This window comes from Passer montanus, unplaced genomic scaffold, assembly GCF_014805655.1.
Source record: "Passer montanus isolate IOZ18808 unplaced genomic scaffold, ASM1480565v1 scaffold116, whole genome shotgun sequence".
NCBI lineage: Eukaryota > Metazoa > Chordata > Aves > Passeriformes > Passeridae > Passer > Passer montanus.
In genome coordinates this window covers 184,253-211,978 of record NW_024358278.1, presented here as the reverse complement: position 1 = coordinate 211,978, position 27,726 = coordinate 184,253, and the positions used below count along the sequence as shown (strand labels likewise).

Here is a 27,726-nt window from a genome sequence, read left to right as displayed (position 1 = left end):
AATACTGGGATTCTCAAATTTATTTTCCTAAGGAAAGGACAAGTTAGTAAGCCCATTCCTTCATTTGAACATAATGCCAATATTCTTTCTGCAATAGTGGGAGAATGATCAAGTGCTTTTAGAAATATCAGAGATACTTATAGCCCAAATAAATAATTCCCCAGATATGGAAGTATGTCATGTGGTATCTCCAACAGCTCACATAATCTGCTGGATCCAGGGAATCTCCAGTCCTGTGCTCAAATCAGGAGACATTAATCTTTGTACTGAGAGTCACCAGTGTTTGTATCCCCGAGAACAATTTCTGTTTCTGTTTCCACTGAGCAGAGAATGCTGGATGAGCAAGATTCTCTCTGCCCAGTCTTCCCAGAAACTGGAATGCCAGGGTGACTTTCAAATGCCTCTCCCATGTGGTCATTCATTGGAGTTGAATCGTTCTGATTGGCACTTGAGAGATTTTGAGTTCTCTTGGACATGCATGACAGAATGGCAGAGACTTGGTGTCATCTGAAATATTTAAATACTGTTATAATGTTTGCTTATATTAATGTATTTAATAATTTATTATTTTATTAATTATGAATTAATAATCTTAATTTTGTCCTGCTGGCCTCCTGCTATTTGCTGGCCTTCAAAAATGAAAACCAGTTTATTTTGGCCTTGGTGTTAATAAACAATGCAGTTTTAAATGATTGTGTGTGCAACAGAGCACTGTACAGGGGAAAGTTTCTTTATGTCAGGTAATTTTGGATATTTGTTGCTCCTCTCTTCCTTCCAGTGGTGAAGTTCCAGCAGCAGTCTGTGTTCCCTGTGTGGTTTGGGGGAAGGATGATGGAGCACTGGTGGGGCTCTGACCTGGCTTTTAAAATCTACAAGAGAAAAAGCACACAGAAAAAGGTATTTACTACAAGTTGTTCCTTCTTTGTGTATTGAAAAGCAAAGGAATTCTTTGCATTTCCACTTCCCAAGGCACTCAGTGCAGACAGTCAGATATTAGGAGGGAAAATGACATTACACTGATTGCTGTTCAGTCTGATACTCTAATCCCAGAGTATTCTGAGGGACCCACAGCATCAGCCAGCCCAGCCCTGGCACTGCACAGACACCCCAGCAGTCCCACCCTGTGCATCCCTGGGAGTGCTGCCCAAACACTTCTGGAGCTCTGGCAGCCTCAGGGCCAGGGCCATTCACTCTTCCAGGCTTGTCCCTCCTGTCACTTCATTAAAGGCTTTTCTGACATTGAGACTGGCAAGCAAAAAGAATTGTACTTCCCTCATCTCTAAGACTGATCTCTTGTTGTTTAAGCACATTGGATCAGTTGTAAACGTTATCCTTCAATGAGAACACATCTCCTTTAGCAGTGTAGGATGAGTTCACGTGGGTGCAGTTTATATCTGCACCCTGCCCAGTGTAAGGGACGTCATGTGAGTTGTGAAAAACAGCTGCAACTTGTGCATTTTTGGGGGGAAAAGGTATATTTCTATCTGATAAGATTATTTGCTTAACCATCTGCCTGTGATGAGGAGGGTGAGAGGGGTTAACTCAGCTTATGTTATTTTAATCAACACCAAGGATATCTGCTTTTCTTTTAAGGAGGGAGTAAATTGCATCTTTCAGTATGGGAATTTACTAGGATTTCAGTACTCATTTACTAGGATTTAGGTGATTCAATTTTTGCATTAATCTGGAATTTTTTACAGTAGGTTCCAGGAAAATTTGTCTTACTGTTCTAGTGAGACTTGAAATTGGAAGTAAAGGAGATTTTCCAAATCCCTGTTGGTACAACTGATGTTGGGAGTGGGAACCAGAAAGCTTTTTTTTTTTTTTTTTTTCACAAAAATTCTTTAAATCTGATAGAAATCTTGCAAAATTACTTCTTTGCCTACCCTCAGCCTGTGGCCATTGGCTCAGCATCAGTTCAGCTCCGCAGGGTGATTGAGGCTGAGCTGCTCAGTGTCAGCTGGGATATACCTGTGGAGAAAGAGGGAGATCACACACAAGTTGGGCCACTAAAGGTACGTGTTTTACCAACTCTAGCTTGGATTGTTACTAATTTTGGCTCCGCACTTATTTTTAACTCCTCTTTTCTCTCTTTGTTTCAATTTACCAGGTCTCAGCTACAAAGGTTTGCAAGACCAGTATAAAATAACATGATCCATTTCTTATTCCTTAGGGGTTTGGGGAAATATTTTGAAGCTCCTGCATATCTAGGAATGTTGTCAATAAACTGGGACTCGAATACAGAAACCATTCTGCAGGCAAATTTTGAGTGGCACATATTCAGGGCCTGGAGCTTTGGCTATTTCACATGTGGCATGAGCTGAGGTCTCTCTTGCCATGGAGGCCTGGTCTTCTTGTCCTTGTCACTTCAGAAATTATCTTCTCCAGCCAAAGTTTTATCAGTTTGCGCAGCTTCTGAATGAGAAGCACTAACAGTTTGAAGGATTTGACAGTTCTGAGGATAAACAACTCTATATTAGCAGGTGAAGGGTTAAGAATGGGGTGAGCTTTAAGGTCCCTTCCAACGCAGACCATTCAATAATTCATCTGTAATTGTGTGGATTGCACTCCAGCCTGGACTTTATTTCTTAAAGCCACGTGTATTTTATTTTACAGCAAAAGCTGTAGCTTGCAACCGACATAATGCCTTAGGGTGAGTTCTGGAGCAGAGGTGTGATGTGTTTTCCTGAGTTTCTGTTGCATGCCTTGTTCCTGCATGGGGCATTCTGACCAGCTCTGCCTTGCCTTGCAGGTGTCGCTGCAGCTCGTGGCCAGTGCCGCTGCCAGGCCAGCTACAGCCGGGCCCCCAGCCCCAGCTCACGCCGTGAGAGGGGCCCAGCTCGGGCTGCAGGAGCCCAGCAGGACGGGTGGAGGTGCAGAGAGCCCCCTCAGCTCCACAAGGAGCCCCGAGGGCTCCCGGGGGCCAGCAGCAGGCGGCAGGGACGTCGCGCAGCCGCTGTGCCCGGAGCTGGCCCGGGATGAGGTGACACACGTCACGCCAGCTGAGCAGGAGGGGTTACTGCTGCACGTGCTCCTGATGGTGCCTGATGGAAAGGACTTCATTGCAGAAGGCTCTGGGCTCCCCAGTTCCTGCAATGTGTATTTAAACTGCAAACTGCTCAGCACTGAGGAGGCAACGAGATCCGCTGTCGTCTGGGGCACAAGGCAGCCTGCCTTTAATTTTTGTCAGGCAAGTGACATGTTCTCCATTTCCCACTGATGGAAGTGTGGTGCTCCCCACTGACAAACACATTTTGCAGTTAAGTTATTTTGATATACGTAGAAATGTCCCTGCTTGGCTCTGTTGAATGCACATTCAGTTTTTAACTTCTGTCTCTGAAAGGCACAATTCTTGTAGACTGGAATAAAGTAGACTTACCAGAATGCTCTGCACTCAGACAGTACTTTCCAGTGTATTTTGTGTACTAATTCTGCTTTAAACCTTTCAGGTGATGCCTTTTTCATTGACTTCCAAACACTTGGAGCGGCTGAAGAACAATGTCATGATTATTGAAGCATGGAACAAGCTAGGAAGCCCTGGCTGTGACAAATTGCTGGGATTAGTGAAACTCCCTCTGCATCAGTTTTACATCTCATTCAAGTAACCTTGGTTTTTTCCCCATTTTTTATTGGGTTGGGAAATATCCTAGCTGAAGCTTAGAGAAAGAAGTTGGTGATGGTGTGTGAGGGTTGTGTGGGGGGGTTCTTACTTACAATTCATAGCAAAAGGCATTTTTGCCCTGCCAAGCTTCCTGTAGCCCTTTCCTACAGTGAGCAGGGTGTACACTGTCCTTGTCCACAGATAAAGTGTGACAAATAAAGTCACTATGGTGCATCAGGGTTGATGCCTGCTTAACTTGTGGTCCTGTGATGGAATAAAACTAGAAAAAGTCAAAGTGACTACACAGGAGAATGAGGTGTGGCTTTCCATTGGTGATTTTACAAAATTTGACTGGGTTGGGTTTGCCCCTAGTCATGCTCTGCAGAGATCCCATAGGGATGCTGGGTGTCAAAAAGTCTCCACAACCTTAATATTTTAATTGTGCTCTTATCCAATGGGATTCTCCAGAGTTCTTTGTTATTTTTAGGTTTAATCTATTGGCTTCTTGTTCAGTTAAGTAATACACCTGCTTAAAACAGTTTAAATTGCTGGAAATACTGGACAGAAGAAATTCTTCCTAATGCAAAGGATTTATTCATTTTATTTTGTTCAGACCTAGTGGCATGTGAAAACCAGGTGGTGCTGGAGCTGACTGGCCACTACTTTGTTAGTTATTACTGTGTCATTTGTATAATTTTTTTCAGTAAGCCACTGTAGTTTATTTGTGTGTATCTTAGAATCCCAGAATGGTTTGGCTCGGGAGGGGCCTTAAAGCCCATCCAGTGCCACTGGCACCTTCCACTTAACCAAGTTGCTCCAAGCCCCATCCAACCTGGCCTTGAATAACTTCAGTGTATGATTTTTACATCTTTCTGGGAGGCTGTCACTGTTCCTTCTTTTCTTCCGTGCCCAAAGGCACATAACTACCTCATAAAAGTACAATATGGCTACAGGGTGTTAATGGGAGTCTTGTTCTCACTCATCCCTTTGTTCACAGATCTCTAGGCTGGCTGATAGTTAAGGTGCTGTTAGGTTTTGGGAAATTGTCCTTTGTCATTGCTGGAAATAACTTCTTGCACCCAGCAGCTCATGGATCTCTGCTAAGTGAAGATGAGATGTAAGTGAGACAAATTTCAGAGGAACGGAGATAGACTGGTTTTTATCAGCTTTGAAAATCCCATCTAAAACAAGTTCTGTGTGATGCTGTTCCTACTCAGATGGCTCATGCTGGGGCTTTTTTGTTTGTTTTGGGTTTGTTCTGTAGGGATGCCAAGGTTTCCTACCTGCTCCTGCAGGCTCAGTACCCGGTGGTGGCTGTGGACGGCCACGTGCCGGTGGTCGACGTTTTCACGGGCAGCACCCGCGGCAGCCTGAGGGTCACTCTGGCAATGGGATCAGCCAGCCAAATCGTGGCACTGCAGAGGCTCAAAACTGAGGAAGGAATGGTGCCTCCAGTCACACAGCGTCCTCCCCACTCTCTGGACCGTCCGGCTACAAAACCCACACTGGTATTTACTCTTCAGTACACCCCATTCTCGCTGTTAAGGACATGTCAGAAGGGTTTTACCAGTGAGTTCATTAACAGATGAATGATCCCCAATCTCTTCTTGAAGCTGTAGCCAATTTTTATTCTGTAAATTATACACAGAATTATATTGTTTATACTCTTTCTTTTACCAGCTTGCTCTCACCAGTCTTGACATTTTTGCTCTTTTTATTGCCTTGCATATCCACTGTTTCTATCTTCACAAGTCCAGTAAAAACAAAAAAACAGCAAAATTACAGAAAATCTTAATTCTCACAGCTTTATTGTGGAGGTTTTGCCACTACCTTGGAGTTGGATAGGTAGGAACTTCTATCTATGTGCTTCGCAGGAAAAAAATAATTTTCTTTCAGACTTTCAATGTTTCTGTTAACTTTAGGAGGAAAATGGTAGATAATTTCTCTGTCCCCCATCTCAGGCTTCTTAGATCCTTATCACATGTAATTGTGTAGATTGTGAAAGGTCTATGCTCATTGAATCCAACCACTAACCCAGCCCTGCCAAGGCCACCATTAAACCATGTCCCCAAATGTTACATTAACCATTAAACCACATCCCCAAATGTTACATTCATATGGCTTTTGAGTACCTCCAGGGATGATTCAGTTACTTCCCTGGGCAGCTGGTTGAAATGTTCTGAGTTTCCTAAAGTCATCCTTTCCACGTGGCTTTCCCTTTTTTTGCTAACAGTTGGACCCAAAAGGGGAAGACCTGATGGAGCATGTGTTCGAGATCCACGTGGAGGGTGTGAAGGGACTCACTCCCCTACAGTCCACGGTCTGGGGAGAGGCTGACTGCTACATCCAGTACTATTTTCCAGTTCAGGAGGCTGGCTGTGGTGCAATGCAAGGACCTGGACTGCATGAGGATGGTAAGTTTGTTTTATAATTTTGTATTATTTAGATCATTGCTATAATTAAATACTATTTAGTCATGTTCTCTCTGCCTAAGAGGGGGCATGTTTTTCTGAACTTTCAAGTAGCCAATGCTTGTTTTCTTGGAAAAACTGGGCTTGGGCTGTGTCACTGGATCCAAAGCCTTGTTTGTCTGAGGCTGGTGGCAAGTTCCCAGTGGAAAAAGAGACCTAATTCCAAATCTCTTCACATGGTACCTTCTGTTAAAGGTGCTAGAGGACTGTGCCAGCTGGTCTGACAAAGATGCAGGAATGGGTCTGCAGAGAGTAGAGAGATTGTACACAGTGAAATTCAGCAAGGGCTTTACATGCACAAGCCCTTCAGGATGCTCATTTTGATCTCCGCAACTCCCTGACAGGAGAGTGCAGCCAGGTGGGGATCAGGCTCTGCTCCAAGGCAACAAGGGGCAGGACAAGAGGAAATGGTCCCGAGTCATGCTAGGGGAGGTTTAAGTTGAATATTAGGGAAAAGTCTTCATGAACAGGGTTATCAACCCCTGGCACAGCTGCCCAGGGCAATGGTAGAGTCACCATCTCTGGAAGTGTTCAGAAAATGTTCAGATATGGCACTTGGGTACATGATTTACTAGGTGGCCTTGGCAGGGCTGGGTTAACAGCTGGATTTGATGATCGTAGAGGCCTTTTCCAACCATAATTCTGTGATTTTCATGGATACACCAAGAGAAGACTTGCTTGGTTTAGATGACTAGGATTAACATCGAATGGGCAGGGACACCTTCCACTGTCCCAGGGTGCTCCAAGCTCTTTCCAGCCTGGCCTTGGACACTTCCAGGGATCCAGGGGCATCTACAGCTTCTCTGGGCACCCTGTGCCATGGCTCACCACCCTCAGGGGGAAGAATTTCTTCCCAGTATCCAATCTAAACCCATCATTTTTCAGATTATAAAATAATATGTAAAAAATTGTAGCCGTAGGAAAGAACATCGTGTTGAGTGCTTTGCATCAGCAATGTGTATTCCCACTGAAAAATGACAGCCAGTGAAATGGTTCCATAGTAAGTCCTGTGGGATTTCTGTACTGCCTCTTTAGCTGTAGTTCCCAGCCTGTGGCTCACAGGGTCATGGGGTTGCATGGATTGCTTGTAAAAGCTTTGTGAAGTGAAGCTCAGGAGAGCAAGCCTTGTCCCAAGAGGATTTCGCTCCCTGTCCATGGGTCCTACCTCCTGTAGGATTGCAAGCAGAAAAAGCTTGAAAACTGCAATTCCAACCATTTTAACTAGTTCTGCTTGACTTCTAGGCATCACATTAAAGCCATTTAGAACAGCTACCACTTTGTGTGTCCCTGATCCCATCTTCAATGATGAACATCATCATTCCCTGTTGGTTCCTGCTGATGTCCCAGTCCAGAGACTCCTGGTCAGTGCATTTATGACACCAGGAGCAGCAGGAGGAGGAATGCAGTTTGAAGTCTGGTGCAGGTACAGAACAACATCCTGTTCTTCGTACAGCAGTACTGGTAGAGGTACATCTGATCTTGAGAAACCTCCAGCACTGGAACGGATATTTCATAATATTATTTAATAATAGCTAAAAAAAAAAATTGTAAGCTCATCAACATTTGGTGATGAGCATCTGCACTTAAAACCTGTGAGCCTTTTTCCCCACCAAGAGTTCTTATTACTCCTTTTTATAACTTAAAAAGTGTGTGTGTTATTAGTTTGCTTTCTTCCATCTTTTAATCAGCAAAACAATATAAAAGTAATTTAAATGTTTGACACATCTAAATTTTACTTAAAAGCACCCTGAAAATATAATTTCATTGTGCTGGATTTGCTCTTTTCCCTCATACAAATCACTGAGTACAACACAAATAATAAAAAGTGTTCTGTAAATTCAAAATGTTTCTTTGGCTACTGAAGCTAATTGTTAGTAATGGAGAGCAGAAGCCATGAAGGCAAATAGCTTTAGAAAAAAATAATAATCTGTTCATTCTGCAGTAAACAACTCAGGCTTTTTAAATTTTGCAAAGTCACATAAGTATTACTATGGGCTGTTTGTAAGATACAGTGCCAGAATTTGTCTTAGGATGAAGCTGAAGCTAAGTAATGCTCTAAGAAAAGGTTTGGAGTAATTTTTTACACTTACATTCTGGTACCACAAATCTGTTCTGCAAGAGAGGTGTTTTCATTTATTAATGAGAAATTATAGCAGAGAATATTTGGTGCCAGATCCTTCTCTTGTTTTTCCTTAGGATGCCAGTTTTTAGTGGAGTTCCTGCTTGTTGACTTGCTAGGACTAGTGCAAGTATGTATTTGTAGCATTATCTGCTTAAGCACTTAATGATTCTTTTCTTCAGTGGAAATACATTTATTTTTCTCCCTTAGCTGGGGAGGCTAATTAGACTTTGAAGACACTCAAAGTTAACTTCTGTGCAGCTTGAGAGAAATGGTGATGCTGTTTTTGTGTGTTCTACCAGGTATTATTACCCAAATGTCAGAGACCAGTTGGTTGCCAAAGGGGCCTTGCCTTTGTCACGGCTCTGTGCCATGGTGACTCTGCAGCACCGTGAAGAAATAGGCATTCAAACTTTTAATCTTCCCTTGGTCCCACGGAGTGATTCCTCTGAGGAATTTCATCTGCAGTCTTCAGGTGAGCAAGGCTTGTGGGCTTTCCCTGGTAAAAGCAGGCTCAGTTGAGAAACCCTCTGAGCAGCACAACAGTGTTTGATGGTATGTTAGCAAAGGACAAAGAAAATGCCCTCAAATTGTGCCAGGGAGGGTTAGGTTTGGTGTTATGGAAAATTTCTTCCCCCAAAGGGCTGTTCAGTCCTGGCACAGGCTGCCCCAGGCCATGGTAGAATCCCCATCCCTGGCAGGATTTAACAGCTTTGTGGATGTGGCACTTAGGGAGAGGGGAGAGTGGTGGCCTTGGCAGTGCTGGAGAAATGATTGGGCTCCATGATTTTATGGGTCTTTCCCAGCCAAACCAGTTTTGATTCTGTGTCAAATTCTGTCAAATTCTGTGAAAGTCTATTTGCCTCCAGGGCAAATAAAAATATGGATTTATGTTGGCAATTGAAACCAACCAGGAGTGGTTTTCCTCGCAGATTTCACTAACACCATAAAGAGTAAAAAATCAGTGATTAAATAGAGGAAACCCTCAAACTGTCAAAAAGTTGAGCATCAGCCCATGGGCTTGCAGTGCTGGGGTTTGGCCACAGGAGGGCGAAACTGAGAGCCATGGATTGCAATGCCGGGGTTTGGCCACAGGAGGGTGACACTGAAAGCGCTGGACTGCAATGCCGGGGTTTGGCCACAGGAGGGCGACACTGAGAGCGCTGGATTGCAGTGCTGGGGTTTGGCCACAGGAGGGCGACACTGAGAGCGCTGGATTGCAGTGCTGGGGTTTGGCCACAGGAGGGCGACACTGCGGCCAGCCGTGGCCCTGGCGGGATGCGGTGCCGGAGTTTCTGAAAAAATAACTGCACTAATCCACTGGGATTGGCGGTGCAAGAGGCTGTGCCACAGCCGGGAGGTACAGCCAGACCCAGGGGGAACAGCTGGATATGGGGGGAACAGCTGGATTCCAGTGAAACAGCTGGATCTGGGGGGAACAGAGGGAAAATACTCATTAATAGAACAGGTTTTGTATTAATAAGTATAGGTAAATGTTGGTTATGTTGAATGTATGTGCATAGAGAGCTGACCATTTCTTTCATTCCTTTCTTTCATTTAATCCAGGTTTGCTCGATGTGAGTGTGAGGTACCAGCGATCCATGAGAACACCAGCTGGAATGACTGCTCAAGCTGTTTCACTTTCTGTACAAATACACAGGGCAGCTGGTTTGCAGGCAGCAGCCAGGTAAAGCCTAATTCAAAAAGGACCACTTTTCACTTAAAACAGCCTTATCTGGGGGCAGCGGGCTGAGGCATGAGATTAGATCACATTCTTACTGGTCAATTTTCCATCTGCAGAGAGCAAATTCAAAGTGGGTCCTGCTCCAAAGTGAAAATAACTTTATAAAGACCATCAGAGACTTTCTGGTTTCTCTCTGAAGCTGCAGTACAGGGTGGTAGCATTTGTTCTGCAGAAGGACACAGGTTGGAAAGGCATGTTTTCCTACGTTTCCACTTATTTTTTACCCCAAAGACTGGTATTAAAATTGGCTGATATGAGATGGAAACTTTTTGGGCAGTGGATCCTGGTGTTGCTGATGCTATTTAAAAGCTAGCTGAGGTTGTTTTCTTACATTTCACTGTGAAAACCTCAATAAACTGACTAGGAAATGAAATATGTTCCTTTCCACCTTAAGGCTTCTGCTGCCAGTGTGTGGTATCAGCTAGATATAATTCCAGACTATGTGGTTTTCAGCAGTCAGGAAAGAGCTAGAATAGAGGGAGTCAGTTCCACAAGAGTAGGATGGCTCCTGTCATTCCAGAGCCATGGTCTGACCCTTTCTCAGTGTTGCTGTGAGACCCTGGTCCATCCTAATTCAAGCACACCCTGACAGGTGAGGATCACTGTTGTATGGTGCTTGGAGAAGTCAAAGGAATGGAATGACCTCAGGCCCCTCATCCTTCAGGTGCATGACCTGAGTAATACCTGGGTCTGGTTTACTTGTAAATGACTCCATTTACTAATTTCATCTCCTTGTTCTGGTCTGTAAAAATAATTTAGCTTGGCCTTGGCTTCTTTCTGGAGCAGGTTCTCAGGGAAGTTATTGTACAGTACAGTGTATCCTTAAAGGTGCTGAGTACTTTCTCAAGCACAGATAAGGACACAGCCACCAGTGATGGACCTTGTGAGTTCCTCTCACCATTTTGTACCTGTCCCTACTATGTTCAGATGGAAAGAAAAGATGAAAATGCTGTGCAGCCAGAACCCACGTGCATTTTGACTTAGAACGCTCACTGTTAGTCCCATCTTTTCACCTCTGTTTTAAGCATGTTGCTTCCTAGATTCCTCATGCATTATCTGTGTTCTCTTCCTTCTTTTTTTTTTTTTTCCCCATGGAATGCAGAGCTGTGGCACAGAAGAACCCCTCTGTGCAGTACTATGCAGGGGTGGGGGTGAACACCTACGTGTGCGTGCTCCCGTCCTTCCTGCCCCCGGCGCGGGCGCGCAGCACGCGGGCTGTGCCCTGCTCCTTCTGCCCAGAGTTTGGGCATAGCCTGGAGTTCCTTTGTCATCTCATCACCCAGAAAAGCACTGGAGAAACCTCTTCTCTGGGGGAACTCTTGCAGTCTGGCAGCATTTTTTTCTCCATCTACCATCAGGGCACCAAGTCAGGTAAGGACAACAGGGGTGGTTGCAAGGATTGAATACTGGTGCAGAAGTCCCCTTAATTGTAGTGTAGAAAAAAAATACTCATAGTATTATGGAATAGTTTGGGTTGGGACTTGAAAAACCTCCCTGCAATGAGCAAGGCCATCTTCCAGCAGGTCAGGCTGCTCAGAGCCCTCTGCAGGGAGCTCTGCAGTTGCTAAGAGATGTAATTCTCTAAATTGTCTTTGGGAGAGACTGTTCCCTCTGTGCAAAGAGTTTTTGAGATTTCTAGTGATGAAGATCACCTCTTACCAGCTGTCCTCCAGTCAATCACTTATGTACCAGTTGGATGTATTTACAGAATTATTTCTCTTCCAGCCACTGACAAATTGGCTGACAGAACATCCAGAGATTATCTTCTTGGGACAGTCACGATTCCAACCAGAGACCTGCTGACAAAAAGATCAGGTAACACAGCAGTGCTGTGCTGCTGACATTCTGTGTAAATGCTATTGCAATTCCTTAAAACTATTTCCATTCCTGTTTTGGGAGGCTTGTTTTGGTTTTGGGGGGAGTTTCTGGGTTTTTTTAGACCAAAGTTCTTTCAGATGTTCCCCATGTGTTCAGTAAAAATTCTGTGTTAGGAAAGTCACATAAAGTTTGTTGTTTGAAAATCTGTTTTCAGGGTGTAGGATGTTTGGTGGCTGAATGAATATTCTGAGGCTACTGTGAAGAAACTGCCAGCTAAAACCAGCACCTAAAATCCTTAGGACTTTATTCAGTGCTGTTTATTTTCTAGATAGAAAGTCCAGAAAGGATATCAAGTCCATGAGTTGTAGTGTTCAGTGCAGGACCAGTGGCTGCTTTTCAGATGTCAAAGCTGGAAACAAAAGATAATTAGAAAGTAGTAGGATTAACTTCTTTTCTTTTAAACTGGGTGTGAAATATCTCAGTGCTCCTTTTGAGTCCCTTCCACTTTCGAATATTCTGTGAAATTTCTGTGAAAAAATTCTTTACATACCTGTCCACTAATCTACTATTAGTTTGGAATTATTATAACTTGTAGTAATGATGTTTTTCTTATTTGCCTTGGTTATTTCTGGTTTAATTTCTGCAAAGTTCTCTTTTTTCTGCCCAAAATTTTGAGGTTGTTTTTATAAGAAGAGAGTAGGAAAGAACACATAATTTTATAATATAATATAAATATACATGTATATAAAAATATAAATTTATTGTATATAGGTATATATAAAATATATATTTATAAAATATATATAAGTTATATATATTGTATATGTTTATATAAATAAAAAGTATGTATTTATTTTTTATTTTATATATATAAATAATAATATAATTTTACTCCAGGGATATAGTTTCATGGTAAAATGGGTGTTGTTAATGAAGTGAAAATCCTTTGGGATCAGAACTGCTGCTGAGGTTTTTAGAAGGCAAGCAACATTTTGCTTTTTCAGATTAGAAATTATTTAATAAAATTCCAAACGAGAAATAAACCCTTGGCGTTCTGGTCCTTGACTGATGATCAGAGGTGTCCATTCTTCACTGACATTTTTGGAAAGCTGGGACAAGTCTAACAGGATGTTTCCTCCCGCAGGTATTTCAGGCTGGTACCCAGTGACCCTCTCCGAGGACCCGCTGCCTTCACACTGCACAAACGCCCTGCAGACCATTGTGGGAGGGCTGGAACTCCGCGTTGCCTTTGCCCATCAGGGTGACAGGGAGCGTGTCTTGGAGGCTGCCAGGCTCCTGGGGTGGAGCAGCGAGGAGAACCACGAGGACAGCGAGGACGGCAGCGGGGACTGGGAGCACAGTGCCGGCCCGGTGGCCGTGACCATCTCCACGCCACGGGTGTGGCTGCCGCTCCGCTGCGTGCTGCTCACGGGCCAGGCACACCTGCACAAAAGCACTTACTGCTACCTCAGGTACAAGCTGTACAACCAGGAGGCCACCTGCACGTGGCTGAGGCGGCCAAAGGTGAGCGACGACGCGGAGAATGTCACGGTGAGCTTCAGGAAACCCAGCAAGGTGACTCTCAGAAGGAACCAGGGGCTGCTGTGGTTCTTCAGGGAGGAGAAGTTGGAAATCCAGGTGTGGTGTGCATATGGCAAGGAAAATGAGGTGGAAAGACCCCTTGATACAGATCGTCTTATTGGATCTGCCTACGTCGACCTGGCAGCGTTGGCAGAGAGATCCAGGAGAACGCTCAGTGTTAGTGGTGAGTCCCTGAAACACGGGGTCACATTTCATTCCTCCCTGTGTTTAGTGTGCCTCCTTCTCCACTCACTTTAAACAAAATGTTCACAGCTTTGTTTTGTCCTGCACAGAATCCCAGGGTGGTCAGGGGTGGAATGGATCTCTGGAGATCACCCAGTCCCAGCCCCGGCCCAGGCAGGGTCACCTGCAGCAGGTGACACTGGAACATACCCATGTGGGTTTGGGATGTCTCCAGAAAGGGAGACTCCAGGCCCTCCCTGGGCAGCTGTTCCAGGGCTCTGCCCCCTCCATGGACAGAAGTTCTTCCTCACACTGAGGTGGAACTTCTGTTATAGTTTATGGCTCCTATCATCTACATGGTACTCATCACCTAGCACATTTGTGGACTGATATGCTCTTGTTTTAGATACACTCAGGAAAGGGAGAAACAACAAGAGTTAAAACAAATTTTTATACAGGGTATATGTTATATTCTCCATACATGTATATAAAATTACGCTGAGTCGCTGCTCCCAGGGCTCTCAGGAAGTTGATGTGCTTTAATCTGCGTTACTGGGGGAAAATGATGGTGTACCAAATTTGGGGGATTGGTCGTGGTTTTTAATGTTTCCAAGCTTGTACTTCTGGATGATGACTCACATAGAAATTACACTGAAAATCAAAATTTGTTCTGCTGGGCTCATGCGAGGTCTGTGCAGTAATGATCTGTAGCAGCTGCTCTCCAGGCTCCTGCTTTCCCGTGGCTCAGTTCCTGGCTGTGTGTGCCCTCTCCTGCAGGCGTTTATCCGCTGTTCCGTTGCAATGCCGCGGACCTGGCCGGCGCCGCTGTGCGCGTTCACGTCAGCCTCGGCCCCTCCGCCCTGCCCAGGCCTCCCTGTGCCGAGCAGTGCAGCAGCAGTGAGGATGGAGGCTCGGGGGAAAGCCCTGCTCTCAGCCAGCAGGTCTCTGACAAGCAGCAGGTGGATGTTGTAGGCTCAGGGATCACCAACGGAGAACCACAGGAAGAAGACGAGATGTTCCTGGAAAACACAGTTGCTGTCAATATCCTGGTGGAAAGAGCAATGCATCTAAGTTTAAAAGGTAACATCTCACACCCTTCCTTTTCTGTCTTTCTTTTTTCTTTCTTTGTTTTCTGTTTCTTTGTTTGCCTCTGAGATCTGTTCCTACCCCAGCAGAGTGAATGGCAGGGACTGATTTTTCACTTGGCTTTGTGGTGTAGCAGCCCCAATCACTGTGTAAGTACAGGGAAAGCAGGAGGCTGAACTACACAGCCTGTGTTCATTAATAAACTACAAAATATAAACAATTTAATGTTACCTGTTAGAGATGACAGCTGAATTCTGAAATTAAGCACTGTCTGAATAGCTCAACTCCACGTTAAGCATTGGCTGAATAAATAAACCCCAAGATGCCCCTATCTCATGGACTCCTGAAAATTAGCACATAATGAATTTGTAAAGCTGCCTCACTGTACTCAGCTTTTCTTCCCCTGATAACACAGCTAAGAGTTAAATGCAAGCCATGATTTAAGGATATGTAATTCTAAAAGAATCTGAGCCCTGCACATGCATTTTTATAATAATTCTGGAATCTTCTGGAATTCATAGTCTTTGAAAAACTGGTGCAATTTTATTTGTTATTGCAAAGTTTTTGATGATATAAAGAAGGTTTCTTTTGAGTATTGCATAAATATTTAAATATTTCTGTCTTGCAGCATGGAGAGTAGCTCAAGCACTCAGGACCTGGCTTGTATTCCTAGTTTTACTTCTGACTTCTTAGATGGCCTTGGGCAAATGGTTTTTCTGTTTCTCCTTTGAATATTCCAGTTTCTGCCCTGTGAAAGGTTCATGTAATATTTTTTTCCATTGTAAACATAACATGCTATCAGCTCCACCAGTGAAAAGGAATATTTCCTAGATGGTGGATTTCTTTGCCAGCTGTGTGGTCTTAAGTGCTGAACTGCCTTTGATGTTGTTGCTATTAATTAAAAGATCTATGTAATGTATGTAATTCTCTGCCATTTCAGGAAGTCCCTTGACAGAGCGGGAAGTGGCAGCCCCCAGCAGCTGTGTGTCGTTTGCTGTTGCTGGAGCAGATGCTCCAGTAACCACTCCAGTGGTAGGAAATACAGACTCCCCAGTCTGGGACTTCCAGCAGCAGGCAAGGTGAGAGGTGGGGATTCACAGACACTCCCTGGGTCTGACAGCCAGGCAGGTCTGAAAAGGACTTATGGTTGGGGTTTTTTTAAGCTCAGACCTGGATATCTGAGCTTAAATTTGAAAAGATGAATTGGCTGCTTCAAGGAACCTCAGCAGATCAAGCCATACATGGCAGTATTCAGGAATTAACCTGTGTGATCCAATCTTGTGTCTCCTCCAGTGTTTCTAAGATCTGAATCCCTTCAAAGAACTTAAAAACTGTTCTACATTTAACACTTCATTTTTCCTTTTCTTTTTTTTATCTCCAGCACTGAACTTCACACATTACAGCTTTGAACCATAACCCAGTGCTTTACTGTCACTGTGATACTGAGCTATGAAATAATCTGTATTTCTGTTTCTTCACAATTTCTTTGTCATATCTTTTAAATGTACAGCAAGAGTGAGGAGAAGGAAATACTTCTTGGATAAGCAGAAGCCTAAACTATGTAGAGATGTATTGTGCTTTGAGGCTCAATAATTTTGGGGTTTGTTTTGTTCCTGCCCCATCAGTACAGAAAGAAACTGGTTTGTCTGGGTAGATAAAATGGCACTGAAACGTCAGAAGCATTTCACTGCTTTTTTTTGCTTTGCATAAAATACTATGTTTTTCTTCCTAACAGATTATCCAAAGAGCTTCTCCTGGATCCACAGCAAACCTTGGTCTTCAAAGTGTGGCATAAAGCAGGTAAAGTTTGTGGCGCAGTATTAAGAGGAGTGTGTTTTCTGCATCCCCTTCCTTAGGTTTCTTGTATTTCCTGCTAAGAAAATATATTCTGTCAAGTGAATAGGAGAGCAGAATTGTAATGCCATCTTTTGCCTTGTACAAGAAGAATGCTAGAGATAAATACCTATAGATTTTCTGGCCCTTTGCATCCTCCTTTTCCCATTAATCATCTTACAGGATTTGGTTCATCCTTATTCTCTCTGGTTTTATTTTGGCAGTGCTGTAGAGGTTGGATTTTCCTGCTGAAAGAAATTCTTAACTGATTCTTTCAAGTCCTGTTTGTTGTTGCTGCACTTGGTTGAAGTGTGGCCAGCCAGTTAGCCAAATACTTTTATTTCTTTCTTTTTACATATTGAAGTTCAGGTGTCTGATTTTTGCTTCAAAAATAAAGTTCATGTGTATGTAGAGAACTGTGTGCACACAGTGCTTCTCCTGCCAGTCCCTCTCCCTGCCCTGGGCTTTTACTGTTCTACAGGGATGTTTTTAGCTGAACATAACCCAGGTCATCCACATAAAATCCCCCTGTTGGACAGGATTGTTCTGCACCTCGGGTCAGCTTCCAGGCCATGGTTCCAGGGCTGTGTTTTAGCATTCCTGAAAATGATTGATGTCAGTGTGCATGTGCTTTGTGTCCTTCTTCCCCAGAGTCGGAGCGAGTGATAGGATTTGCATCCGTGGACCTCTCTCCTCTCCTCTCTGGCTTCCAGCTGGTGTGTGGCTGGTACAACATCACAGACTTCAGCGGGCAGTGCCGAGGGCAGATTAAAGTGGCCGTGTCCCCTCTCCAAAATATAAATAACCTCAAAGAAGAAAGGCAGGCCAGGGCCCGAAGCCAGCCGGAAACTTCCTCGGTATGTTCTTCCATTTCCTCCCCTCTCACACTTAATTGGATTGCTAATAATCAGCACTCTGGCTTCCTGAGCAAATTCACAGCACTGTCATGGACCAGTCTGCATAAATGTACCAAAACCACCCAATTCCTTAGGAATTCTGCTCCAGGTTTCCATGGCAGCTGCTGGCCAGTGCTAGTTACAGCACCTCAACCAAGTCCTGAGCATCCCCATTGGCTTCACTCTGCGGTTGCTGCATGGGTGTGGGGGATTTTTTTTAGGAGAGTATTCTGTGTATTTGGATGTCTGGGAGCATGGCATAGTTGTGTTTGCTGCTTTGGGTGACAGCTGGTGCTCAAAAACATACAGTAAATTCAACTTTTCATTGGTTAGGAAACATCTAATTTGGCAAGAATCTATTTTTCTGGGGTTTTCTTTATTCTCTACACTTCCCGGATATGCTTGGGTGTGTTTACAGACATGTAATGCAGCCTTTATCCTACTTTCCATTGCTTTACTCTCTGATAGCATGGAGGGAGTACTGGGAAATCATTTGAAAAATTAAAGCTATTTAGAAAGCCTCAGGTTTTGTTAGATCAGCAGGATAATACCTTAATTTATCTTATTTTCTTATTGTGAAAGACTCACATACAGTGTTCCTTTTTCCTTTTCATCCTAGGTGAAGATCAGCTTTCCAGCATGTCCTAGTAATTCTACAAACTTGTCCAAGCAGATGTTGCATTCCTTGTCAAAGGAAGTCACTGTTCCTGCTCGAGAGCAGTAAGTCCACAGGCTGGCAACCTTTTTGGTTATTTTCAGGTCTCAGAAGTACCTCTCTCAATTGGAAGTCTCCAATTGACTCTACTGGAAAAATGGAACACCCTGTCAGCGTGTCCAGTGTGTCTGGGCTTAAAAATTAGTGGCCATTCCCTTTCCCAGTGAGAGAGAGGTGCAGGAGGTGACAATCCTGGGACAGGTTCCTTTTGGCACAGCCCAGATGTTCTTTTCCTTGTCATTGATACTTCCTGATTTGTTTCATTTGCACCTTGGTAAATAAGGATTTAAATGGTGCCATTGTTGAAGCTGGCAGGTACTTTCTCCAGGCCCTGATAAGAATAAGGGTTGTGTCTGTATTTGGTTTTATTTTTAGTAAGTTTAAATGAGAATAGAGTTTTCCTGATGCATCCCCCTTATTTTGCCTTAATTTCTGTCCATGACCAGTGAATAGCAGCTGGTGAAATGCTGGAGCATTGCATATTACAGGAGGGAGACTGTCATATATTCTGCAGTAATTCCTGCTTTCTGTCCCTTCAGATGAGTGAGAGTGTCTTAGTTTATTATTTGTTTATTTAGCATGCAGAGATGATCCTCTTCCCATATTTGTCTTTGAAGTTTGGAGAGACTGTGGGTGACCACTCTGGGATCTGAACAACTGGCTTGGGAGCTGCCAGCAGGCACGGAGAGCTCCCTACCAGCCCCACTGTTAACCTGACTTTGGCATAAATCTGAGACAGTAAATGACATTCCTGTGCACATTTGGAAGAACTCGTTTCATCCATCGGTGGCTCTTTACTGGATTTCAGGACACGGGCTGTTCTTAGGTGGCAGAGTTTGCACAGTGGGCGGTTCCAAGCCGGTTTCTGGTGTTAAACAGAGGCCTGTTTTCAGCAGGGTTGGCCCCCCTGGCACGCAGACGCCTCGGCACGAGGAGCACATGCAGAACGTGCGCCGATTCCACGAGTCGCTGCAGCAGGCGGGCGGGAATGGGAGCGCGCACCGTGCCCGGCGGGATGCGGCTCCGCCGGCCTCGCGCGCCGCGCTCCTCACCGCGCTCAGGTACCCGCGGGCTGGGGGCAGGGGGAGCTGGGAGTGAGGGATCCGTGCTGGGGAGATGGGAGTGAGGGATCCGTGCTGAGGAGATGGGAGTGAAAGGGTGCAATAACCACAAAGAGATTCCGGTGTCGTTCACGGCGGGTTGAGGCCAGGCTGGAAAATCAGGATGTTTCTCCTCCTGCTAGAAGCAATGTGCTCTTTACTAGATTCTAGGCTTAAAAGAGGTATAAATTTAGAAGAATAGTATTTATTATCTCTAGGAATAAGGAATGAAAGAGGCTTCCTGAGGTGCTTCATCCCTACCACAAGCAAAGTATCTTAAAATCCCTAGATCTTAAACACATAGAAGTCCTTGGATTTTTATCAAGCTCAGCCATAAGTCATGTAATATCCTTGGCTTTTTGACTTTTATTGAAAGGTCATCTCAAATCCAAGTCCTTTGATTAAGTAAGTTTAGAACTAGCTCTTTTTTAGCTTCCAGCCCAAGTTTCATAGCCAAGTCAGGATTTGTTCTGGAGTGTTATCCTCTTGCTTAGAGCAACCTCAACACTTGCCTACGGATCTGCTTTTCAATAAAAACCTTTAATCTTTTATTTGCATGTTTACCTGTTGTTGGCTAGAATGATCCAGCTTAAACCCATCTGCCACAGGCTCATTTTCCCTCTCTGACCAAATTTTTTACCACTGCTTGCAGAAAGAACTTGAGCGAGCTGGATGAGGTTCAGAGATACTTCAATGAGAAGCTGACCAGGTCTTTCCCCGACTTCAGCACATCCAAACCAGGCCAGGAGGAGCGGGAGAGTGACGATCAGGGTTCCATGAGCAGAGAAGTGGATCCCAAAGGCTGCCATCTTTTGGAAAAATCTAGTCAGTTGGTGTCTCAGGTCAGCAGCCTAATCAATGGTGAGTTGTTGCTGTGAGTAGCAAAGTGACAAGGAAATCAAATCCCTGCTGGTGCTTTTAAAGTAACTTACCAGGGCAGAGAATAAACTGGAGCCCAGAGCTGCAGTTGCTGCCGGTTGGAAAGTTATTCCATGCTTTTTCTGCCCATGGCTTCCTACAGGGAAGCAGCATTTCCAAGAGATGAAGGGCACATCCCTGTTATGCCAGAATTTGCCATTCTTCTGCTACTTTGATCTTCTTTTTTCCTGCTCTTTATTCTCCAAGGCTTTGCTCTTTTTATTTCCTTTCTTGTCCTTAGCAATTGTTTTTACTGCTTTTTTGCATGCCTTCCTCTACAGTCTGTTCCTGACTCTTCCTCCTCCATTTCCAAATGTCCCCCACCATTCCCTTGGAGCAGGACTTGCCTCACAATAGTTGGTCACTTTACCTAGTACTGATGAACTCAATTCTCAGAGGATGCAAGCAGTGAATAGGATCTGCTCACTGCAAACCAGAAATAAGTGATTGTGGCTTTTTAAAGAATTTACAAAATTTCCCATTAATTTCATCCTCAATGCTTCTGTTTTTCCTTAGCATTTCTGTTCCTCTGGCCTTGTCAGTGGGAAGCAGAGCAGAACACGCTCACATCAGCAGTGTTTGCAAAGCTGTGCATGTTTAGCTCCCAACCATCCTTACATCTAGGACTTTCTGCCAAAAACCCACATAAATCAGACTTAAGATGAATTGTTGCTCCGTGCATTTACTGGCGCTCTTTTTTGTTAACCAGACTTGCAGACCATAACTAAAAATAGCAAGGAAGCTTCTGACGTGCCTCAGGAGAGCAGCAGGAAGCTGGGTGCTTTGACTGTACCCATCTGGAAGCAGGAAGGAGGCAGTGAAGCTCCTGGAGGCCAGCTGGAGATGCCAGATGTGCCAGCTGGAGATGCCAGTGTTCCCTGTGGCCATGCCAGCAGACCCGTGTTTGAGAGACACATGTTGCACCAGCTCCTAGGCCCCATTATCCCTGAAGATGAGCATCCAGAGGGTGTTGTCCAGGAAAAGGAAGGTGCTTTTGCCATCCAGCCTCACAGTGAAGAGGAATATGAAGAAGATGTTATAGAACCACGGACTCTAAATGAGATAACCACCATGACAGACAGGACGAGCCCCTGGTCCAGCATGATCTCTGAAACAGGGCAGGGGCCTGAGCTGCAGCCTCTGGACCCCAGGGCTGGGGATCAGCACTCCATGGATGTGGGCTGTTTCCAAAGAGGGAACAGCAGCACCTTGTCCAGCATGCTGCAGGGGGACAGCCAGAGCATGCTGAGCGCCCTGAGCCCACCCATGAGCCCCAAGGTGGGTGGGAACAGCCCCTGGGGAGCAGCAGGAGACTGCCAGACCTTCCCCAGAAGCACAGGAACAGCAGAGAGGGAGCTGCTTCTGCCATCTCAGCTGAGCCTCTGGAGCAGAGCACTGAGCACTGAACCCATAAAGAAAAGCGTGGAGTTCCCTGCAGGCTCTAAGGAACTGCTGCCATCCTCAGGAGACATGGGTTTGACCAATCAAAAAACCACTGAGGAGGAGGAAGGTGCTGAGGTTGTAAATGGAGATCATCAGGGCAAGGAAGGAAGTGGCTCTGATGAGAACTGTGTTCAGAGTGTATCAGCCCAAGCTGGCTCAGAAGGAAACAGCGAGAGCTTCCCTGATGACAGCAGTGAAGACCCAGTGGAAGGCTCAGAAAACCCCATCAAACAAAAAATCTCTTTGTATCCTTTACACTTTTCTGAAACACTCTTGCATTTGATGACTCCTCTGCTTAGTTAGAGTCTCCCTGGCCTCAGGACAGAGAAATGTGCTATGTGAAGCTCTTCCCTGGGAAATTAATCCAGAGCTGGTGATCTGGAAAGGTGTTGGAGGACCCCATTACTTTCTTGAAACTTATAGCCAACAAAATTTGTGATTTGTGAGAGTCACTTCATTTTGGGTAGTTCCTACATGGCTTGTTGCATTTTCTCTCCCTGTTATTTTTCCCCATGTGTTGGAGCTCTTGTGTTTCTCGTGTATCAAAAGAAACTTGCTTTATTTTGATTTTAAAATACTTGTTAATGTTTCTTGCACAAATTACAAATCTTGGAGTGAGTGTTGGAATGTTTGCAGGATGAAGTCCTCTGCAGATTTGTGAGGTATTGTTTTAATGTGGGTCAGTGTCCCATGCTCTGCGAGCCCAGGTGAGAGAACCACATGTTCAGAGCAATGGAATAATGATTAAAACAAATGAAATTTGCTGTTTAGGACCTGTTAACAGCTGAGGCTTTTTCCACACCTGGACCTCTGTGCAACTGCAGGTTGTTCCTGAACAGTTCTGCTCAGATCTGATCCTGTTGTTCCCAACTTCTTCCTTCCACCCCAGGAGATGGAAGCCTCCATGAGACTGCTCTGCACTTCTTCCCACCCTTCCACACCTCCAAAAGTAAGTATGGGATGTCCTTTCCTTTATTGTCCAACTCAGTCCATTCCTTGAAGCAGGAACAAAACTTCTCCCTTCCTTGGCCTGCCAGCACTCAGCTTAGATGTGATGGCTTCCAGCAGAGTCAGGGGGACTCTTCCTGACACCTCTTCTCTCCGTGAGGATGGTTTTAGCATCCATGGCTGTGTTCTCTGTGATCCTGATGCCTTTATATCCACCAGTTGTTGAGCATGCTCAGGAAATGCTGCTCCATCAGGGGCAGTGGCAGGTTCTCACTCTGCACCTCTTTGTGCTTTAATGTGGGGTGACATGCCTGGTTCTGAGGAGCTCTAACTTGTGGTTATGGCTCCAGTTTGTCTCTTTTAGACCAGGATGAAATGAGGGAGTTTGCAGCAGGAGGGGGTTCCTGGAGAGGTATCCTGTGATGGTTCTGTGACCCAGGGAGCAGTGGAATGGCTTGAGTGATTGTTCCTCCTGCAGGAAAGCTGTGGATTGCTGGGGGTTTGCTTTTTTATGTTCATAAGGATTTATTTACTGCCAGAGGTTTGTGGCTCAGTTGTTTCAATGCCTATGTATTTATCTTGTTTTCAGTTCCTCAAGAGGGGTTATAAAAAAGAAAGAGACTTTTTACAGTGGCATATAGTGATGGGATAACGGGAAGCAGTTGTAAACTAAAAGAGGGGAGATTTGGATTGGATCTTGGGAAGAAATTGTTCCCTGTGAGGGTGCTGAGGCCCTGGCACAGGGTGCCCAGAGCAGCTGTGGCTGCTCCATCCCTGGAAATGTTCCAGGCCAAGTTGGATGGGACTTGGAGCAGCCTGGGACAGTGGAAGGTGTCTCTGCCATGGCAGGGGTTGAAATGGGATAAGCTTTAAGGTCCCTTCCCACCCAAACCACTCTGGAATTCCATGATCCTTTTCCAGCCCCAGCTCTGCTGTGGGTGTGGATCTGGGTGTGCAGCAGCTCTTTGTTTACCACTCCCAGACAGGGTGATGCCTCTCTTCCTCTCCAGATCAGCTATGAAACACTTCAAGGGACATTTATGTCAGTGGGAGCAGCTTACCTGATGAATCAAAACAGACTCAGGCCCTAACAGCTCTGAAGTCACAGAAACCTCTGGTTTAATGCTGATACCAGCTTTACTTGAGCCCCCTGAGTGCAGCTCTGAGCTGAGCTGCTGGAACTACGGCCCTGCAAATTATTACTAATTAGGTAAAATGTTGGCAGTGCACTATTTGGATATTTTGATCCTAAAGCACTTAATTTGAGGCTGGCTGGCACTGATCCTTTGCTGCAGCACTTGTAGGATGAGCTGAGACGGGATTTGGTTGTGACTTGTTCATCAAATTCCCTCTGCGAAGAACCAATTTTTCAATGCTACCAATGCATAGAGTTCAGAAAAAATGCTTCCTCATAGTTTTGTTTTTAACTGACCTTTGGAACATCAGCTTCTAAATCTGGCCTTGTTTGGTCCTGCACAGGTCAGCAAACACCAAGCGTGGCAGCAGGGCTGAAACGTGAGCTGTCCTCTGGACATCACCTGAGCCCTCTCTCACTTGGCAGCTGGCAGCTTGTCTCCTGACCTTCCTGGTGCTCCTGCCACCTCTCCCTGGCTTGTCTGCCTCCCTGCTTTCCCCAGCTTCCCTCCTGGAATGACACAGCAGTGCTGAGGTGTGGAGCTGGGCAGTCACAGCGAAGGAGCTGGCAGTGTTTGAGACAAAAACCTGGTCTCAGCTCCTGCTGTGAGAGCACAGGGCCCTGAGGAGGTCAGGCTCAGCCTGGAGCTGTGACCACCTTCCAGGGATCAGAGTTTTGTAGAGCCTCACAAAACCTCTTTGTTTTTTACTTCTTTCCCCGTTACATCAAACTAACGCTTCCCATTCTTGGGGTCCTTCCCAGCTCTTGTCTTCCACACTGCTCACCTGCTCTGAGGGGGGCTTAGAGGATAGGATTGAAAAATCTGAGCGTTGATAAACTTTTCCATAAAATGGCAGAATCCCAGAATGCTTTGGGTGGTAAAGAATATCAAAGATCCTCTTGTTCCCCCCGCTGCCATGGCAGGGACACCTTCCACCATCCCAGGCTGCTCCCAACCCCATCCATCCTGGCCTTGGGCACTTCCAGGGATCCAGGACCAGCCACAGCTGCTCTGGGCACCCTGTGCCAGGGCCTCAGCACCCTCAAAGGGAAGAATTTCTTCCCAGTATCCCATCTAACCCTGCCCTCTGGCAGGGGGAAGCCATTCCCCTTGTTCTGGCACTCCAGGCCCTTGGCTAAAGTCCTTCTCCAAATGCAGTGATATTCTTTTCCCTCTCACCTCTAGGAATATTCCAACAGAATAAGAAAGTTAAGTGGAAACCGGTTTTACTCAGAATAATTCATATTTGTGTATACCCAGACTTACCTTCAGTGTGAATTATTTGAAGTAACAAAGCCTTGGGCAGATTCACTAAAACAGGCATTTGTATGTTGCAAAAATGGCAACAGCAGCAACAGCCAAAACATCCTTTCTTGGTTGTGTTGTTCCTTCTTGATCTGCTGGATCTTCCTGATTTCCTTGCTGGAAAGCAGGGGCAGGTGCCAGGCCGGTGCCAGGGTGGGTTGTGGCCTGTTGACACAGATCTGCTCACCCTCCATCCCTGTGCGCAAGCAAAGCTGCTGGCAAACTCGCTGGGCCACAGTGCTGAAATGTCCTCTGCCTCCAAGACTGGCATTCCTTGACCTTGGAGGAGGCTGTACCCCCACCATGACCTGTAACGTGCTCCTGAATCTGCTGCAGCCCAGCCCCTGGCACACAGGCACAGAATCATCCTTGGCTGGTTTCAGCGTCGCTGCCGTTCCTGCAGGGAGGGGAGCGGAGCGTGATCCTCGGGGCACGAGTCCCCTTTCCTCCTGCATCTTTCCCCTGGAACACGTGTGCTTCCTGGCTGAGCCCCAGGCACTTGGAGCCTGAGAGACAGACAGGGGGAACCTGGGATGGGCACTGACCCGAGCCTGTGCCGGGCTGAGGAGGGGTGTAAACACGACACTTCAGATGTGTGCTCTGGAAACTATGCAGGGCATCGAGCTGGCAGCCAGAAACTGCCTGGGAGATGGGGCAGAGGAAGGGTTGGCATCCAGAAAAGAGCAAGGGAGCTGGGGAAGGGGCTGGAGAGCCAGGAGCAGGTGAGGCAGCTGGGAAGGGGCTCAGCCTGGAGAGAAGGAGGCTCAGGGGGGCCCTTGTGGCTCTGCACAACTCCTGACAGGAGGGGACAGCCGAGGGGGAACAGGGACAGGAGGAGAGGGAACGGCCTCAGGCTGGGCCAAGGCAGGCTCAGAGTGGACATTTCTTTCCCCAAAAGGCTGTCCAGCCCTGGCACAGCTGCCCAAGGCAGCGGTGAGTCCCCATCCTGGAGGGATTTAAAGCTGTGTGGATGTGGCACTTGGGGACAGGGGATAATGGTGGCCTTGGCAGTGCTGAGGGAACAGCTCCATGATCTTACATGTCTTCTGCAAGCTCAGGAATTCCATGATTCTGTGATTCTGGTCATCTCTCTGAGCTGGGAGTGTTAATGGTGGTTTCAAACCTTGCTCATTTTGAGTCACACCTGTACATGTGAAATAGCAGCAAGAGATGGTGTTAAACCTCTCCCACAGCTGGAAGTTCCTTGTTAGGGAGGTCACTGGGATAGACACACACATCTTAACACCACTTCATCCTGCACGTGGGGCAGTGGTAGGAAGATGGGAGGAGGTGTATTTTAGCTGCTGATCTCTGCAACAACATGCCAGTGGTGTGTTTTCCAAGCACACCTGGTTTCCTGGCTGTGGGAGCAAACAGACTGCTCTCCTTCACCTCAGTGACATCAGATAGCACCAGGCACCTGCTCTTGTGTTGTGGCTTTGGAGAACAGGGCATTTTAGGGGTGTTAGATGTTGGGAGGGCATTATTGACTGTGAGGATGGGCAGGGCTGGCACAGGGTGCCCAGAGCAGCTGGGGCTGCCCCTGGATCCCTGGCAGTGCCCAAGGCCAGGCTGGACATTGAGGCTGGAGCAATCTGGGATGGTGGAAGGCGTCCCTGCCCATGGCAGGGGTGGCACTGGATGGGCTCTGAGGTTCTTTCCCACCCAAACCATTCTGGGATTCTGTTCCTTACGTTGAAAATGGGAGGTGCTGGCTCTCCATCCCTGGCTGTGCAGGACACGTGGCATGTGGGACAGGGGAGCTGTGGGAGGCAGGAAATGCAGTTTCATGCACCTTTGAAAGAGAGTTAGTTGGCAGGTTGGGGGAGTTTCCTAGAGAGATGTTTTCGGGTTCTGTGCAGAACTCAGGGATCAGCAGAGGGCCTGGTCACTGCCCCTCTCCAGCCACTCCTGACCTTTTGGCTGTTCCTTGGGCAGAAAACAGCGTGGGAAGAATGAGCTACTGTCCTGGTCTCTGGACAGCCCTGTCCGAGGGAGGTGCTTTGCCCAGCAAGCAGCTCTTTCTGCTGGCTTTTAAGCTTCTGCTGTGGCCAGGTCTGCATTTAATCTCTCTTGGCTCCTTGTATTTTCATTTAGGAAATTCATCCTGGATAACTGTTAAGAAGAAAGAAAGGCAAGCAAAGGTTCTCCTGATTATCCATGTCTGCTATTTCAGTGCAATAAGAACAGGAAGTCTTTTACCTGCAGGCTGTAATGCACAGGTCACCAAACACAAGGACTCACTTATTCCTGAAAAAGCCATTTCCCTCTCCAGACAGTGCATCTCAAAGTGCACAAAACAGGGTCCTGGAGCTGTTTCTCCTGGGAGGGAGCTGGGCACCTCAGGAGACCTTTCCCAAGGCTCAGAGAAGCAGCCCAGGGATGTAGGTGAAAGGCCAGCTCAGTGGATCAGTTTTCCAAAAGACCTTCCTGGCCCCCCAGCTTCCTCCCTTAAAGGCTCCCGGAGCAGGATCGCTTTTCTCAGCGCTCCACAGGCTCAGCCCAGCTCTGAACTAGCTGGGGGGAAATGTGTTTCTCTGTGCGCTGAAATCACTCATCTTCCAGTGCTGCAGGAGCACCAGGGACACAGCCAGGCTGCTGGCCAAGCACAGAGGAGAAGACACTGGTTAAACCAGGGCTTTTCCTCTCATGGGCTGCTGCCTTGGGCTCCCTGCAGGCAGCTGAGCCTGGCCCATCCCATTTGCCATGGACTCACAGTGATGGTTTGGGCTGGGAGGGACCATGAAGCTTATCCAGCCCCATCCCCTGCCATGGCTTCCAGTAGCCCAGGTGGCTCCAAGCCCCATCCAGCCTGGTCCTGGGCACTTC

General features: G+C 46.2%; 1 protein-coding gene and 1 long non-coding RNA gene across 7 annotated transcripts in view; one reads left to right on the top strand and one right to left on the bottom strand.

The window, feature by feature from the left end:
- C2CD3 (C2 domain containing 3 centriole elongation regulator) overlaps window positions 1–27,726 on the top strand; it is a 35,976-nt gene that overhangs the window by 6,949 nt on the left and 1,301 nt on the right. For 4 of the 5 annotated variants that reach the window (XR_005626327.1, XR_005626326.1, XM_039697043.1 and 1 more), the window contains 21 exons: window positions 779–897; window positions 1,893–2,015; window positions 2,753–3,190; window positions 3,450–3,601; window positions 4,866–5,109; window positions 5,835–6,015; window positions 7,315–7,495; window positions 8,494–8,666; window positions 9,758–9,878; window positions 11,038–11,306; window positions 11,661–11,750; window positions 12,898–13,518; window positions 14,295–14,597; window positions 15,544–15,682; window positions 16,339–16,403; window positions 17,088–17,293; window positions 17,952–18,052; window positions 18,941–19,108; window positions 19,800–20,008; window positions 20,775–21,753; window positions 22,358–22,457. Coding sequence is in view for 3 of the 5 variants with exons in the window: in XM_039697043.1 (XP_039552977.1) it covers window positions 779–897; window positions 1,893–2,015; window positions 2,753–3,190; window positions 3,450–3,601; window positions 4,866–5,109; window positions 5,835–6,015; window positions 7,315–7,495; window positions 8,494–8,666; window positions 9,758–9,878; window positions 11,038–11,306; window positions 11,661–11,750; window positions 12,898–13,518; window positions 14,295–14,597; window positions 15,544–15,682; window positions 16,339–16,403; window positions 17,088–17,293; window positions 17,952–18,052; window positions 18,941–19,108; window positions 19,800–20,008; window positions 20,775–21,753; window positions 22,358–22,457 (4,982 nt within the window). In the remaining 2 variants the exon portion in view is untranslated. Of the gene's footprint in view, window positions 1–778; window positions 898–1,892; window positions 2,016–2,752; window positions 3,191–3,449; window positions 3,602–4,865; window positions 5,110–5,834; window positions 6,016–7,314; window positions 7,496–8,493; window positions 8,667–9,757; window positions 9,879–11,037; window positions 11,307–11,660; window positions 11,751–12,897; window positions 13,519–14,294; window positions 14,598–15,543; window positions 15,683–16,338; window positions 16,404–17,087; window positions 17,294–17,951; window positions 18,053–18,940; window positions 19,109–19,799; window positions 20,009–20,774; window positions 21,754–22,357; window positions 22,458–23,935; window positions 24,508–27,726 lie in introns of those variants that run through there. The other variant, XM_039697045.1, reaches the window with a different exon arrangement.
- On the bottom strand, window positions 14,401–27,685 carry LOC120496519. 2 transcript variants are annotated; one of them, XR_005626329.1, is made up of 5 exons: window positions 27,142–27,685; window positions 26,693–27,012; window positions 25,937–26,041; window positions 24,859–25,294; window positions 14,401–14,536 (listed from the first exon to the last, which is right to left on the bottom strand). It is a non-coding gene; the product is annotated as an uncharacterized LOC120496519 (long non-coding RNA). The 2 variants fall into 2 exon arrangements; XR_005626328.1 differs by having other exon boundaries at window positions 25,937–27,012.